Here is an 18,033-nt window from a genome sequence, read left to right on the forward strand (position 1 = left end):
TCATAGTGAAATATGAAAAAAAATCTTAAAAAAAAGAAAAAAAAGTAATAAAAAATTAAAAATAATTAAAAAAAAATATATATATTTTTTTTCATACTGTCACCAGTCAGTGTCCCTGATCACCGCCATGCCAGTTATATGATGATGCTGTACTGCACTGGTGACAGTATGTAAAAAAAAAAAATAGTGAAAATATTTTTTTTCATTTTCTCATTTTACGAAAAATTATGACAAAAAAAAATACAACTTCAAAAAACTCGCCATTCCTCTTATGAAATACGTCGGACTGTCTACTTTGCAAAAAGGGGTCATTTGGGGGATATCTGTACTGTCCTGACATTCTTGGACCTCAAGTAATTAGATTGGCTGTCAGTACTTCAGGACTGATCAATATTCAGATCTATACCATAGTTTGTGAACTCTATAACTTTCCTACAAACTACAAAATACATCCTAATTTGGGTTATTTTCACCAAAGACATGTAGCAGAATACATCTCGGCCTAAATTTTTGAAGAACAATTATTTATTTGCAAACTTTTATAACAGAAACAAAGAAAACATGTTTTTTTTTTTTTTCAAACTTTTCAGTCTTTTTTTGTTAATTTAGCAAAAAAACAAAAACCCCGGCGGTGATTAAATACCACCAAAAGAAAGTTCTAGTTGTGTGAATGATAAAATTTTAGTTTGGGTACAATGTTGTATGACCGCGCAATTGTCATTCAAAGTGTGAGAGCGCTGAAACCTGAAAAATGGCCTGGGCAGGAAGGGGGGTAAAAGTGCCTGGTATGGAAGTGGTTAAGGGTCTAATAGACCCCAGTGTCTCCCATGCTCTTCACAACAAATAAAGCACAGATCATCTTGATTAGATGTGCCCCCTGGCTGTATTAGCCAGGAAATAGTGCATCTGAAACTGGAAGTGACATCACTTCTGGTTTCATTGTTTACATATGAGATCAAGGCCAGGTGGTTGTGTTCCTGGGCACCGGAAAAAGCGGGAGAGCCAAGGAACCATGGGAGAAGAGCTGTCCGCCAGTAGGAAGAGGGGCGCTGCTGGCTCTGTGAAAGTGTTCGGCAGCTATGGAGCTGTTTCATCACTTTCCCTTTTAATACGGGAGCTGGCTAAAAAAAAACGGCACAAGCTGATGGCTGCTACTGTCATCAGTTTGTGATTAAAGGTTCACTCTTTGGACGTATGTACTGAAGAGCTGAACTGGTTAATATGTTCACCTAAACCAGCTTCCATTCTTCTGAGAAGGCTTTCTATAGAATTTTGGAGTGTGTCTGAGGGAATTTGCGAGGTTATGTACTCATGTTGGATGTTGATCTTGAGACCTGTCTCAGCATTGGCATTCCAGTTCATCCCAAAGGTTTTTTCTTTTTCTTTTTTTTTGGAACTCCTCGGCACAATGATTTGTTGAAAACTCTGTGAACAAAAAAAGTGAACCACAGCACACAAAAAAAGTGCACAGTATGGCCAATCCTTCGAAGAGAAGGGCTTCAAAACCTGAACCTCCTGGGGTGCAAGGCTCCAGATAGAGGCAAGGTACACTATGGTCTACCTAGGATGAAGCTGGTCCACCAAGTGTTCAGTAGGTTGAGGTCAGGGCTTTGTTACTCAACACCAAACTGGTCAAACCATGTCTTAATGGAGCTGATCTTGTACACAGCGGCACAGTCATGGTAAAGCAGAGAAGGGCTTTCCCCAAACTGTTGCCGCAATGTAGAAAGAGCACAATAGTCAGTACACTTCCTTGGGAAACACATGAACTTCATAATTTGGAGGAGTGTCCCCATCATGTCCATTTATGTTGGTGCAATGGTCAGAAGCCACTTTGGCTATGCAGTGTAAAAAAATAAATAAATAACCATGACCATGGCTTTAAGCAGAATGTTGCACTATGCGAACACATTGCTCCTTTCATCTGAGCTATGTGTCTGCAATATTGCTGTCAGATGGAGGGTGTTGTCATTTATTTTTACAGTTTTCATCAAAGATATCAATCACCAGGCATGCCTCTACCATGACCTTTAATGCAGTTTCATGCAGCATCTTAAAATCACTGTGTATATATAGCCATACAGTAACTCATTATTTACAGTGGGGAAAATAATTATTTGATACTCTGCAGATTTTGTACATTTGCCCGTTTACAAAGAATTGAAGGGTCTATCATTTTTATCATAGGTATTTTAAATGATAGAGACAGAATATTAACCAACAATCCAGAAAAAAAAAAAACACATGATACAAATGTAATACATTGAGTTGCAGTTCAGTAAGTAAATTAAACATGACTTAGTACTTTGTGGAGAAATCCTTGTTGGCAAGCACAGAGGTCAGACGTTTCTTGTAGCTGGTTACCAGGTTTGCACACATCTCAGGAGGAATTTTGGTCCACACCTCTTTAGAGATATTCTCTAAATCCTTAAGGTTTCTTGGCTGTCACTTGGCAACTCGAAGTTTCAGCTCCCTCCATAAATTTTCCAAAGGATTAAGGTTTGAAAACTGGCTGCGCCACTCCATGACATTAATGTGCTTCTTTTGAGCCACTCTTTGCCTTGGTGGTATGTCATGGTCATGCTGGAAAACCAATCCACGACCCATCTTCAGTGTTCTGGCTGAGGGAAGAAGGTTCTCATCTAAGATTTTACAAAATATGGCCCCGTCCATTGGCCCCTCAATGCAGAAAAGTCAGCCTGTACCTTTAGCAGAGAAACAGCCCCAAAGCATAATGTTTCCACTTCCATGCTTGACTGTAGAGATGGTGTTCTTAGGGTCATAGTCAGAATTTTTCTTCTTCCAAACATAGCGAGTCAAGTTAATTCCAAAGAGCTCAATTTTAGTCTCATATGACCACAGCACTTTCACCCAATCCTTTTCTGAATTATTTAGATGTTCATTAGCAAACTTCAGATGGGTCTGTACGCGTGCCTTCTTGAGGAGGGTAACCTTGTTGCAGTATTTCAATCCATGGCGGCGTATTGTGTTACCAATGGTTTGCTTGGTGACTGTGGTCCCAACTGCCTTGAGATCATTCAAAAGCCGCTCCTGTGTAGTTCTGGGCTGATCCCTCACTTTTCTCATGATCATCCTTACCCCATGAGGTGAAATCTTGCAATGTGCTCCAGACAAAGGGCGATTGATGGGTATTTTGTATTTCTTCCATTTGCGAATAATCGCTCCAATAGTTGTCTCCTTCTCACCAAGCTTTTTGCTGATGATCTTGTAGCCCATTCCAGCCTTGTGCAGGTCTACAATCTTGTCCCTGATGCCCTTTGACAGTTCTCTGGTCTTGCCCATGGTGGTGAGGTTTGAATGGAAGAAAGAGATTCTGTGGACAGGTGTCTTTTATACACATAACGAGTTGTCATTAGGAGCACCTTCTTAAATTGACAGGACTAATCTGTGTACCACATGAGCACATAGCCAGTCTGTGGGAGCCAGAATTATTGTTAGTTGGTAGGGGATCAAATACTTATTTTACTCACTGAACTGCAACTCAATTTATAACATTTGTATCGTGTGTTTTTTCTGGATTTTTGGTTGATATTCTGTCTCTATCATTTAAACCACACCTATGGTAAAAATGATAGACCCTTAATTTCTTTGTAGGTGGGCAAACTTACAAAATCTGCAGGAGATTAATAATTATTTTTCCCACTGTATCTGAATGCAGTTGATTTTCAGAATGTCATCTGTGCATCTTCCTGTGCACGTGTTCAAACTCCAAACATGGTCTTAATAAATCAAAGTTTGCAATATTTATTTTGGCCTGTTTTCCCATGCTAACATAAAACCAAAAAATGGTGAAGCGCTAAGCGAATGCGATAAACCAATAAATCTGTTGGGGAGGACATTCCCATTTTTATATCTTACTTTGTTTTCCCATGCTAACCTTTTTTTTTCTATTGAATCTGGTCCACTAAGATTTTCTTGCTCTGTAGTTGTCCAACACAAGTTTACTATTCACTGTGTTTGTTCTTTATTAAGTTTCATAAATACCTCATACTTTTCTTTTTATACTTCTGTTTTTTTAGATTGCTCGTGAGCTGCACCAGTTTACATTTGACCTATTTGTAAAGGCCCAGATGGTGAGCGTGGATTTTCCTGAGATGATGTCTGAGATCATTTCTGTCCAAGTTCCTAAGATCCTGTCTGGAAGAGTCAAGCCCCTCTACTTCCACAGTTTATGAAGAGCCCTCCGTTGGCCGTTTCCCTTACCCATGCAGTGTGCCTTAAGGGTCACCGTGTACAGATTATGCAAAATGGACTCCGCCTCCAATCTTCACCGTGTCATGTCAGAAAGGCGTGACCGCTAAAAGGCGCATGTTTGTGTGCAGGACGAGCGTCATGCAAACCACAAGCTATACGTGTGCCATGTGACCAACCCACAGGAGGACACACCGGGGTACCATCACGGTTTTTACTAGCAGACTACAGTGCTTTATCGCTTTTGGAGCACTTCAGTTTCAAAATGGGAATTTCTGGGGAAATCTGAGAAATATGGATGTATACACATTATACCAATATGTCCATTTTCATATATGGCAGTTTATACAACAATATGTATCCAATGTAAGAAGTAGTGCTGGGAGAATGTATTGAAAAATAGAAAAAAATGTAAAAAAAACAAACAAACAAACAATATTCGATACATCTCTGCATTGCGTGCACATTTCCACATGTTTTAATCCTCTAAAACGCTGTAAGTACCAAAAAAAACACCTGGGGATTTAGCCAGAAAGCTTGAAACTTCCTCTGGAGAGCTGACAACCCTGCCTCTGCTGTACTGAAATTGGTGGACTACAGAATACCCCCCCCCCCCCATTTTATAGAGAGGAGGATCAGAAGAGGCTGTGTAGTCCAGCAATTGAAAACTGGGTGGGGCTGACAACATTGGTAGGGATTTTAGTTCAGCAGAGGCAGCATTGTCAACTCATTAAGGAAGTTAGGAGCTTGCTGGATTTTCAGCAGCCCAATAGCTATTCTTCTGTACTTGTAGCGTTTTTAAAGAGATAAAGCATTGGGTATGTGCATGTATTGTGAAGATGCACTAATTTTTTTTGCCCAGATATATATTTTAAGTATACACGGAACTCTTTACTAAAAGAATGTATTCTCCTGGCTTCGGACCCTAGTCAACGTGGCAAGGACTTCTTTACACTCGGTGTTGCTCTTTGATATATTTAATGTTGATTACGCATTCTTGTGTACCAGCCAGGAGATGTCGGGGCTACATTACAAGCTAAAGGGGTGATTGAGTATTTCAGCCGGCAATGAAACAGCAGTTTGGATACATGACCCTCTGATTGAGGAGCACAGCTGTACTTATAATGCTGACTCCGATGGCGAGGGGAGTAAGGAGATGAGAGGCATTCAAATGACTGCTCATGGCTGCCTTTGGAATAAAATCAACTCCATGAAAATTGCAAAGAAAGGTCTAGTCCAGGTTCTCAATTATCCACCCCGTGAACATATGCCCTTTAGCTCTCTGAGATACTATACTGGACACCTAGGCTTCTATCAGCTTTTATTTCCTAAACATAGCATGTCTTAGTGATATGTTAGGCTTGATATACTAATAGAATCAACATTTTCAGTATTTTATTTGTTCAGCTTAACTTAAACCATGATATCACCAGAGAACGAACCAGAATATTTTGATTGACTGAATGGTAACAAGTATTGTTAACTAATAGTATAACTAGTAGTAGCCACCACATTGTTTACAAAGCAGGAGCTACACTATATGGCAAAAAGATGGACACCTCACCATTACACCTGCATGACCTTTTTTGCTTATCCAAAACTATGGCCATCAATATGGAGTTGTCCCACCTTTGCCTCCATTCTTCTGGGAGGTTTTCCATAAGAATTTGGAGCAGGTCCATGGAAATGTTTGCCCATTCAGCCAGACATTTGCGAGGTCAGGTACTGATGTTGGATGAGACCTCCTGGCTCACAATTGGCATTCCAATTCATCCCAAAGGCATTCAGTAGTGTTGAGGTCAGGGCTCTGTGCAGGCCACTCAACACCAAACTGGACAAACCAGATCTCATTATGGACCTGGTTTTATACACAGGGGCACACTCACGCTGGAACAGGAAAGCGCCTTCTTCTGGAAAGGCTTTCCACAAGATTTTGGTGTGTGGTTGTGGAAAACAAGAAAAGAAGACCTGGCTCACAACTGGTGTTCCGGTTCATCCCAGTATGGTTAAGGTCAAGGATCTGTACAGACCTCTCAAGTTCCTCTACACCAAACTGGTTAAACAATGCCTCATTGTGGACTGGGTTTTATCCAAATGGGTACAGCTATACTGGAACAGAAAAGGACCTACTTCTTCTTCTGGAAAGGCTTTCCACAAGATTTTGGCATGTGCCTGTGGAAAACAAGCAGAGAAGACTTGGCTTACAGTCCGTGTTCCTGTTCATCCTAGTAGGGTTAGAGGTGATCCCAGTAGTAGTAGAGAGCAAGGCTTTGTACAAACCACTCAAGTTCCTCCACACCAAACTGTTCAAAACCATTTTTGGAGTTGACTTTGTGCAAATGAACTCAACCTTTTGGAGGGGTGTCAACATACTTTTGGCCATATAGTGTATTATCGGGGAACCCTTTCCTTTGAACCTTCACAGATGGTAATTGGTGCTTTTATTAGGGCCAGTGGGGCCAATTTACTAGAAGAATACTTTTGCAGTAGCCTGAATCCATTTCAGGGATTAAAAAAAAATCCGAAAGTATCCATAAATCTGTTTGGGTATTTGAAGTGAACGTAGTCTAGGACTCCAGTAAATCCCAATGGGTAAGACTAATACATCGGCATTAACTTTGGAAAATACTTTAACTTGTGATGTTGATATCTTCAATGCCATTATGTGTTTTACAGATTTTTCACTGGTGGTTAGGCACCCTTGTTTTAAAGAGCCCTAAAACAGAACTAAAATAGGGAGTCTGTATTATATTGGACAGGAGATGACTTTCATCCTACATAGTTGGTACAGCAATGTTGTTACTGCACACACAGCTTGATTAATGAAATGTGCATTGGGTTCCCACACACATTTCTTGTGCACTTCTGTTCTTCTACCTCTAAAAATGAAAGGTTCCCCTAAATGGCTAAAAGCTGAACTCCAGGCACATATTTAAAAAAAATACAATACATTAAAATAATGAAATGCATTTTAAATGCAGCTTTTTGGGAGTAGCTTTATTTTGGTTTGAGCTCTGTGTAATCCCTTGGGCTTGAGAGCTCACACTGGCAGGACTAGGAACGAACAAGAAGCCAAACACACATTTTGCTACAATTGCCATTCGACAATTGCGGCAAAATCACGCCACAGGTGGGGTGCCATTTAGAATGAATGGCACCCAAACGCTCATCACACGTTTTGCAGCAATTGCCATACGATTTGGAATTGAGGGCAGAATCACTGCATGTCCATTGCAGAACTACGCCCGCCACATTTGTTGTATGCCAAAAAAGCTCCCATGTGCATGACCCCTTAAGATGGCTACCGCAGATGTACATTTATTGTTTTTCCAAATTAAATGTAGTCATCAAACCAGTAATTGATGCACATAGTTAATCCTTTATTAAATTTCAACAGGGGCAAAAGTTCCAGTATACACAAAACTACTTACACGTTTCAGCCCATAAGGGCTTTAATCTTAGTTGCTGAAACGCGTCGGTGGTTTTGTGTATACTGGAACTTTTACCCCTGTTGAAAATTTGACAAATGATTTACTATGCGCATCAGTCTCTGGGTTGCAACTCATGTTTTATTCAGGCATTTCGACTAACAGCTTGTGAAAGCTGGAGCTCGAGCATAGGTGCAGATCCTTCTTCCCCAGTTTGGAGTCTAAGGGTAACAGCAACACCCTTTTTTTTCTTTCGGAAGTCCAAGTCTATGGGGCCCAGCACACAAGCATAAGTAGAATGAGGAATCAACAGACCAAGCCTTCAAGGCTGGGGTAAGTATGCACCTGGATTTGTGTACCAGAATCCATATAGCTCTTTATTAAAGTGCAAAGCAGGCAAGCAGCAGCAAGTTAAAGAACATAATCCTTCATGTAAAGCAACAACATTTCGAGCCACTAAACAGGTTTCCTCAAGCATGGAGTACACCATTATGCTCCATTATGCATTTGAGCTTGCTGTTGACTGCTTGCCTTGCACTTTAATGAAGAGCTATATGGATTGAATATATTGATGCATATGTCCTCAGTGCAAACGGCTTTCTGCTTTACTGGAGAATTGTTTGCCTAATTTATGCCATTAGACTGTCGTTTTCCTGCACGAGGCATTTGATACGAAAAAGGCCTGGAGTGTACTTCACTCTAAGATATATTGCAAACAAAAAAAATTGGTGTGCTCAATGTCCTTGTCCAGTCCCAGCTAACATGGCACTAGTGCCACGGCACAACTCCTTCCTGTTAGCCAGCAAATGAACATCCAATGTAGAAAAAAGCTAGCTTTCCGCTGAAGATCCATGCCAAAAATGTGTTAAAGCTTAAGTTTTTTTTTTCTAATCAGCATAAAGGGCAGTACACATTCGAAAAGATATGTCCCATATGTGCTGGTGGCTGCTTTATTAGTTGGAACCCTGCAGTGGTAATCGTCCAGTGCTTCAAGGGTTAATACGGCTGCTGGACCTGTCACTTATCAAGAGTGCAGACTATGGCTGCCATTTCTTCTCCATCCGCCATTCATAGCAGCTATATTATTATTATACAGTATTTATATAGCGCCAAAAGGTTTGCTCAGAGCTGTGCATTATAGTGGGGGACAGAACATGAGACAATAGAGTAACAAAACAATACACGAGGGGTTCAAGGGCCCTGCTCTTTCGAGCTTACAATCTAGGATATTATAGCTTCCATCAGTGATAAGCACTCTATGTCTCATGCTTTCCCCCAACACAGGTGGTCAGGAACTATAGCTGGCTTCTGTGTTCTTCACCTGTAGCAGTCCCCTTTCCCATAAGGCAAGCAGGCCTACCGGTACTCGATTGCTCCCAGGACTTATACACAATGCTATAGTGCCTGGCTACCATGCTGGGGCAGGGACGAACTGAGCACAGCAAACAGGTACTTGCGGTTGGCAGACAGGCAGAGGGTCCAATGACAGTCCAGGTACAAGGCAGGCAAGGTTCAAAGTGGTCAGGGTCCAATCCATAGTCAAAAGGCAGGCAGAGTTCAGAGGATAGTCAATATCCGATCCAAGGTCATAAACAAGGGAATCCAAACAGCTGAGCAAGACAGACAGGGAGCTTGAGCACATGCAACCAGTGCTATCATACGCAGGAGACTGCAGGCTTGGCTGGCTTCAATCAGGTTTGATCTCCACCCAGGTGCTGGACACATCAGTCATCTTGCAGGTGGACAGAAAGACAGTGAGAATGTATCACAATCAAAATAAATTCTGTAATGAGACCAGCAGCAGTGATGGAGCAGGAGCGCTACACTCTCCTGACACTATGAATGGAGGAGGAAGATCTTTCATATATCCACCTTTCCTCCATTCATAGAGCACTTGTCATTGATAGAAGCTATCTATGAATGGAAGAGGAGGGAGGAAAGGGCGGTCATTGTCAGCACTTTTGACAGGTACCTATGAAAGGTCCAGCAGCTGTATTAACCTCCACAGCTCCGGAAGATTACCATTAGGGAGAAGGGTAGAGTACTTTGGATTTCAACAAAGACAGCCACCAGCACAAGGGACACATCTCATTTAATGTAAATATCATTTGTGCTCAGTATAAAAAAACTGTAACTAAACTAGGGCTTTAAAGTGCTCAACGCGTTTCAGCAGCAGACACCTAATCAAAGCTACTGTTAAGGCTTCTACCGCCAAAACGCATTGAGGATTAAGACTTAATTTTAGTTACTATTTTTGTTATCTTGACCATGTGTGGGGTTTTTTTGCCTTTTTTAACAATTAACTTTTTATACTGATCTTCAGTTACTTTTTTCTATGTATGATACGTTGCCCCTGGGTTTGGGGATGGTAGCTTACATTAGGTTTTGTGGGGGGCAGTGGGGGGAACTTATGCAAATTAACCCAATTACATTGCAAACGTTCCTGGATCAGACCGTCCGGCCACCACTACTTCCCATGAACCACTTTTATAGGAAATAATTTTGGTAGTATGGACATCAAACCTTCGGTTTAACTAATTGGGCCCCAATCTGTTGGCCATGTGACTAATTGAAGAGTTTATACTGCTAGAGCTGGCCTATTCCTCAGAGAAAATGGTAGTAATGGAACCCTTGTGCACATTTCATAATCAGCTGGGAAGATGACAAGGGGGCATATGCTGTTACTGTGGTTGCGTCTTTATATGTTGCTGTACCATTGCATGCGTCTTTTTTTTTTTTTTTTTTTTTGATACAAAGAAAGAGAAAGTGATGTATCTAAAATACAAACAGAAACAAAAAATAGCTATATATTAAGAAATTACCTACATTTTAAATATATATATATATATATATATTTTTTTTTTTCCAGTGTATGTTTTGTTCGGTTTTGGTGGCACTCTGTTGATTAAATTTAGGCTGACGCAGCACCACCAAAAAAGCACTAGATTACTACTGTTGTCCTTGTGTGCTCAAATTTGCACTAGAAGAATATATTTGTGGGCATTTTGGGCAATCTTAAACATTTTATTTTTAAAAAATGATATATTTTTTTTTCTTGACTGAAGAATTTTGGTACGAAACAAAGCACTTTAAATCCTTGAGGCCAAGCTGTCATTTACTAAGACAAGCACCATTAAAGTGTACCTTAAGCCAAACCTTTTTTTTTTTTTAGTTTTCAATTGTTGGGGGAGTTAGAACAGTTGTTGGGTTTATATTGCTCAGGAGGTTAAAGATAGGTGGGGTGGGGGCCTCTGGATCTCTTAACCCCTTTAAACACTTGGGAAAGCCCGGGGATGATGGACATGAGGGATTGGTGATCATGTGACCACTGTCACAGTGAACACATGACCAGAAGCTGGTCCTGCAAATTACTGATCTGTAGCCCCAGACCAAGAGCCATGTACGACAGCTCGCCTTCTGTGCTTTCTGCACCTAAGCACTGCCCGCCCTTTGACGCATAGGTAAGCGTTAACCCTTTCTGCACATGATTAAAAAGTCATCTTGGGCTTGAAGACAGCATAAACCCCCAAAACAGTATATATTTTCTGAAAGCAGACACCCTAGAGAATAAAAAAGTGGTAGTTCCAATTTTTGTGTCACACAATATTATTGTAAAGGTGCAAATTTCAGTAAAAAGTGAATTTTAGTTCACAAAAATGCAATAAATTACCCCATTTTTTTGGTAAAATATACAAGATGAGATTGCACTGAATAAATAGATATAGATAGAGGGTGCAGCACTAAAACAAATTTGAAATATGCTTTTCCATATATAAGTCCAATCCAAAGCTTTTATATAAGCAGTAAAAAGTCCATCAACCAAGATCCAACAGATATTCAATAGGTGCCCAGGAAACCATCAAAGGGAGAAATCCTTCACCAACCACACTGTCCCTTACCAGATGGTATTGACCCCCAAAAGGAAAGGTAAATGAGCTCTGAATGCTTCTTGGAAGCGACCACTGGACTAAATGTATTCCTTAAGGATCTTGATATTCAATATGAAGCTTACAACAGATACACCTAAATAAATATTATCCTCATAGAGGATAATCTAAGGTGGAAGGAAAAAGGAATCCTCATAGTGTAGTAAATACTAGACTGAATAGATACCCAACATGTCAAACCTTAAATTTGTGTACACCAGGAAAATGGCGACAAACATCCGTACTCTATATTTTCCATAGGGGACACAATAAAAGTCCCCATAGGTCATCAGTTCAGCGATGCGGAGGACATCTATTGGCAAAGTGATTGATCTCATTCTGGCATATGTGGTCATATGTACCAATGCTACGCAATCAACGTTTTCATGTGTAGGAGCCCATGACGCGTGCATTTGCATTCATTTGTGTGTATATATGGGTGTGGGTGGGTCTCAAACTTTTTTTTGGATGGGGATTTTATGTGCTTTGGTTAACTTTAATTTTTTACAATTGAAAAAAAAATGTTTTAGTTATCTCTTTTTTTTTTTTTTTTTTTAAAGAGAACCTGTAACCAAAAAAAATCTTTACATATCAGACTTTTTGACCCCTATGTGATGATTTTTTGGAGACAGGTTCTATTTAATAGACCCCAGATGTTTCCCCTGTGTTCCACTGGATCAAATGCAGTGCAGATTGTACTGCACTACATTCTTTACCGGTCATGCTAGCCATGAGATCTGACAGGGGGACCTGGAAGTGACATTATACATGTGGCTTCTGGGTCAGCAACAAGAAGGGGAGGAAAGCATGTCAACTCAGCTCCCTCCTCTCTACCCAGAGGCCCCCGAGCCTGCAGATGGGCAATTGGAGGCTGGGTTACATAGTGAGGAGAATGCAGAGTGATTGGGGTTCTTCACTGTACTGCTTCTTCATTCACTGTCCAGTCACAGGCTGGGGATGGGTCCATGATGACCTGAGCTCAGAGGAAGTGGTTTGGATGCTTCTAGCCATCAGACTGAGGACATCCAGTGTCAGAAAAAAAGCACTGCAGAGGGAGGGGTAATCTTTGAATTAAAGCTGAATATTGCTTTAAAGTGTTGCTAAACCCTGGACCCTGCATTCACTGTATCTGCTCTCCCCGGGCCCTGCATTCACTATATCCGCTCTCCCAGGACCCTGCATTCACTATATCCGCTCTCCAGGACCCTGCATTCACTATATCCGGTCTCCCCGGACCCTGCATTCACTATATCCGGTCTCCCCAGACCCTGCATTCACTATATTCGCTCTCCCAGGACCCTGCATTTTCTATATCCGGTCTCCCCGGACCCTGCATTCACTATATCCGGTCTCCCCGGACCTTGCATTCACTATATTCGCTCTCCCAGGACCCTGCATTCTCTATATCCGGTCTCCCCGAACCCTGCATTCACTAAATCCGCTCTCCCAGGACCCTGCATTCACTATATCTGGTCTCCCAGGACCCTGTACTCACTATATCCGGTCTCCCAGGATCCTGCATTCACTATATCCGGTCCCCCAGGACCCTGCATTCACTATATCCGGTCTCCCCAGACCCTGCATTCACTATATTCGCTCTCCCAGGACCCTGCATTTTCTATATCCGGTCTCCCCGGACCCTGCATTCACTATATCCGGTCTCCCCGGACCTTGCATTCACTATATTCGCTCTCCCAGGACCCTGCATTCTCTATATCCGGTCTCCACGAACCCTGCATTCACTAAATCCGCTCTCCCAGGACCCTGCATTCACTATATCTGGTCTCCCAGGACCCTGTACTTACTATATCCGGTCTCCCAGGATCCTGCATTCACTATATCCGGTCTCCCCAGACCCTGCAGTCACTATATCTGCTCTCCCCGGACCCTGCATTCACTATATCTGGTTTCCCTGGACCCTGCATTCACTATATCTGGTCTCCCACAGTACACACAACATGGAAATGCAATTATTTTAGTAAATATAAACTGCTAAATACATTTTCTCATCAGCAGTATATAGCAGTCTTGTGACTTCAGCTGAGCACTAGTTAAAGCTGGTAGGAAAAGTTTTCTTTCTGCTCTAGGAGGATGCAGAACCCCTGACCTCTGTCTGGACAGTGCTGATTGGCCCCGTGTTGATCACATGCACCCTCCCAAGAAAAAAAAAAAACCCTCTCTAGCAATACACACTAAACTGAGCATGTGCAGAAGGGCTATGGTTTCAGTCTGTCTTATCAGCGTGGATATTTGAACAAGAGGAGGGGCAGAGAAGACAGGATCAAACAGCCTTTTTACACAATGCAGAGGATTAACCCCTTAGGTCCCACAGTGAGTATAACAAGCATGCTTTAGTGCATATACAGACTGATTTTACTGTTGTGGGTTTAGTAACACTTTAAATTAAATCTGTTCTAAATGTATTTTATATTATATAATTATTTTAAGCTTATTTTCCCTGGAGTTCTGCTTTAAAAAAAATAAAGGTTTTGGCTTTAGATATACTTTAACTACATAGGGAAGCCAAAAGAAGCAGGTGAAGTGTTAACTTGCTCTAATTAAGCTTGATTTGTAGCTTCGCGCTGTGCGTTTTCCTTACAGAGCAGACAAATTGCTCAGGATGACATTTTGCACAAAGAGTAGATTTCCTCAACAGACACAACAGGTCACTTGTGCAGTTTAGAACAGATAAGAAAATTGCAGCCTGAGAAAGTCTGGCAACGTTTGTGGAATGTGTAAGATATTCCTTTCTCAGAGCCAGCCTCAAGTCAATCCAGATACAAATTTAAAAAAAGTGACCATTGTCAACATAGAATGGGCCACTTTGGAGCAAGGTCTGCTTCATCTTCTGGTTAGCCAATCCCAGTTCTGCTTTTGTAAGGTTTGTAAGCTTTATATCAGTTGCCAAGATAGATATACTTGTGACTTTTCGGTGATATCACAAAATACGGAACGTTAAAGATGTAAGTATGAAAACTAATTTTTGTTAATGATACAGTATGTTGATGGTGTGCTCACTTTATTCAAAAGTTACATAATAATATATATTATAATATCATATGATACGTATTGTCAAAGCTGTTGTATGATCAGACTCCAAGCTAAATGCAATTAAAGATGGTACGGCTCCTGCAGTGATTAGTTTGCACTAATGCTCCATTTTTGAAGGTAGCATGAATTTTTAGATGTTTTTGAAATATATTCTGGTGGGAGGAGTTGGGTTTACAAGGGTGATGCACTAGTATAGCATATGTCATATGACCAAACATTTGTGGACCATCACATTTATAGTGCCTATTCAACCAAAAGAGAATTTGTGAGGTCAGGCACTGATGAATGAGAAGACCGATCTCATTTGGGTAGGAAAAGTCTTCTACCAATTTGAACCCCACAGAGCACCGAGGATGGGAATGCCCGAGACATAGAGAGTGACTACACTGACCCTGCATGGAGAGAGGTTTTCACAAGCCATGCACTAGAAAGGCCACATGACCCCCTCGTGCTGGGTGATCATAGCCTCAACAGTTGTAACTCTGAATTTTTTTCCTTTATTGTGTAAGAATTTTATCCTTGTTTCTAAATGTATCTACTACACTATAAGGGCTCTCCCACCTTCCTCTCTTTTTTTTTTTTCGGTGGACACTCTGAGCTTTACCGGAGACTCTTGGCCAGCTCATTCGGTTCGTCAACTGCCACAGCACTCTAGACCCTCACAGTCAGCATTCCAATTCATCTCAAAGGTGTTCAGTTGTGTTGAGGTCAGGGCTCTGTGTAGTTCCTTCACACTAAAATGGTTAAACCATATCTTTATGGAGCTGGCTTTGCGCTCAGTCTTGGCCTTCTCCGAACTCCTTGTTACCACAAGGTTGGAAAGGCAAAAGTGTCTAAAATGTGTTTGTTTGCTGTAGCATTTACTTCACTATTCTTGTAAGGCTTTCAACAAGATGTGTGTCAGTGGGAATTTGTGCCCAGGTCAGGTATTGATGTTGGACCATGCCCACAATTGGCATTCCAGTTGATCCCAAAGGTGAGTAGGCTCTGTGTAGGACACGCAGGTTCTGGGAAGGCTCTCCATGAGATTTTAGAGCATTGCACCAATTTGTGAGGTCAGGTACTGATGTTAGATGAGAAGAACTGGCTCACAATTGGCATTCCAGTTCATCTTAAAGGTTTTCAGTAGGGTTGAGGACAAGGCTTTGTGCAAGCACTTGAGTTCCTTCTCCCTAAACTCATAAAACCATCATAGAGCTGGTTTTGTCCACAGGGGCACAGCCTTGCTGGAACAGAAAAAGACGTTCCCCAAACTGTTGTCACAAGGTTGGAAGCACACAGTTGTCTTTGTATGATGTAGCATTAACAGTACCTTTCACTGGAAGAACCTGAACTCAATCTTTTGGAAGGATGGCCACATAGGTTTGGTCATTTGATAGATGTGAAGGTGTCTGCAAACTTTGGCCATATAATAGTGTATTTTTATTAGGTATAGTAAGAGTCAAGAAGGTAGCATAGATAATTCTTTAAGAACCAAAAATGTGTGCTCAACATTTACTCGTTAGCAATCCTTCAATGTTCCTTCAATGTTATGTTTGAGCCAAGGTTTCATATTTCTCATTAAAATTTGGTTGGTGATACAACAAGGGTCACCACAGATTTTCAATTGATTCAGATTGTATGGGGGCACTATTGTACTGAGTCTATGAGCCTTTGACCTTCCTAAATCATGAAAACATGTCCTCTTTGTGGACAGGACGTAGGAAACCTTCAGCAAGGTTGTTTTAATGATGCATTTTTATGCAGTTTATCAATAACACTTTGCAGAGGAATTTCATCATTTGTGGAATGTGTTTTTCTACATTGTTTTTTTTACTAGTTGTGGCTTTTCGTATGACATCAATCTTACACTGAAAGTGCATTGCTATGTCGCTGTGACCTCCAGCTCTTTGGCTGTTTAAATAGCCGATATCTTTCTCAAATCAGTAAGCTAATATTTATTGAGTATCCTGTACATATGATTGTGCAAAATGGATTTTAGTTCTCTGTTCAGCTGCATTTCTGATAGTCCCCAGGCATCACAGTCTGCCTCATTCTATGGTAGCATCATCATAAAGGGTATCTGAAGCCAAAACAAGGTTTTTATAATTTTTTTGATGAAGTGTGGAAGGGTTGGAACCTCCTTTAGGTTTTTATTGCAGTCTGTGGACACATTGGGGAGATTCACCACCTAGATTTGTACTGGTGGCCTTGGTCATGCAATGGGAATCTTTGGCATGAGAGACAAACACAACCAACTATCCCAGGGGCATAACTACAGTTCACTTGGCCCGAAAGCAAATTTTTTATGGCCTCCCCCCCCCAGTGATCCCCTGTCTCTTGGACACCTGAAAATGTCATCTAGAACAACAAAGTATGTCTAAATCAAAAGACAGGCAACTGTTAAAATAGTAAGTACGCTACTAGGGACTAGTGCAATGGATAGGGAAGAGCAGCAGTGCAGAGAATTAATCAACCAAAATTCTCCACCAAGCTTATAAGCACTTTTTCGCATCAACTAATTTTTGTAGGAGTATACAATATTGTGTTGGCATGGTTGTCCAGGCTCTTGGAAGCCAATAAACCTATTCACAGATGGGAGGATGCAAAGAAAAACTATAACTAGCAACATGATCCTGTACATCTGACATTAGCTCTTCTGGAAATCGGACATCAGACAATTTCCCTAGTGGGGCCCCCTTCCCAACCTCAAGCTCCCTGGAAGTTGTGTGAGCTGCGATGGCTACGCTACTGAACTAGCCCTTTTCTGGTAGGGACAGATTTCTGTGGTGTAAATAAAGCATACCAGTCAAAGTGCGCCATAGTCCTGCAGTTATTAATGGGCATAGGGAAAGGTAAGTGTTCCTAAACAACATGGGACACATGTTTTCACATCTTTCAGTTTTGGCTTCTTTTATGGCTTTTGGCATTCAATCACTCAAGGAAATTGGATCTGGAAGACTTCCCCTCAACCAGGAACAGATTTAACACCTAGACAGTGTTGCTGACTGCAGGTCCTGCTCTAGTTGATGCCTGAAAGGTGAAACATCTACACTCAGGGCCATAAGCCTCAATATCCTCTAGCTTAGTTCTCCCTTGATCGTCACTGACACAGAAAATGATGAGAAATCCAGAACTCATTTGCCACCAGAGCAAGGGGTAATTGTACAATGGCGACAGTACCTAAGAGGGGATTCCCTTTATTTTAGACCTGCCATTCTCAACTAGCGTTCCTCCAGATGTGGCAATAGGGGTTCCTTGAGCTGTGGCTAACTGACCTCCTATGTGATGTTGCCAGCATAGTTCCAGGACCAACGCCACTTGGTAAAGTCAGAGACACGACTGTTAGGGGAATTTTCTGACGAGCACAATTACGGGAGCATTTTTCCCACTGACCACCACCAATGTAAGGGGTAATTCCTTAACCACCAGAGGAC

At 41.4% G+C, this 18,033-nt stretch overlaps 1 protein-coding gene across 1 annotated transcript in view; it reads left to right on the top strand.

Moving 5' to 3' along the window:
* AR (androgen receptor) overlaps positions 1–7,560 on the top strand; it is a 316,158-nt gene extending 308,598 nt beyond the window's left edge. The window contains exon 8 of the mRNA XM_089674898.1: positions 4,041–7,560. Coding sequence (XP_089531024.1) covers positions 4,041–4,196 — 156 coding nt within the window. The 3' untranslated portion in view covers positions 4,197–7,560. The remainder of the gene's footprint in view (positions 1–4,040) is intronic.
* Positions 7,561–18,033: the final 10,473 nt, after the last annotated feature.

Source organism: Staurois parvus, unplaced genomic scaffold, assembly GCF_062004578.1.
Source record: "Staurois parvus isolate SC_StPar_1 unplaced genomic scaffold, SC_StPar_1.0 ptg000154l, whole genome shotgun sequence".
Classification (NCBI taxonomy): Eukaryota; Metazoa; Chordata; class Amphibia; order Anura; family Ranidae; genus Staurois; species Staurois parvus.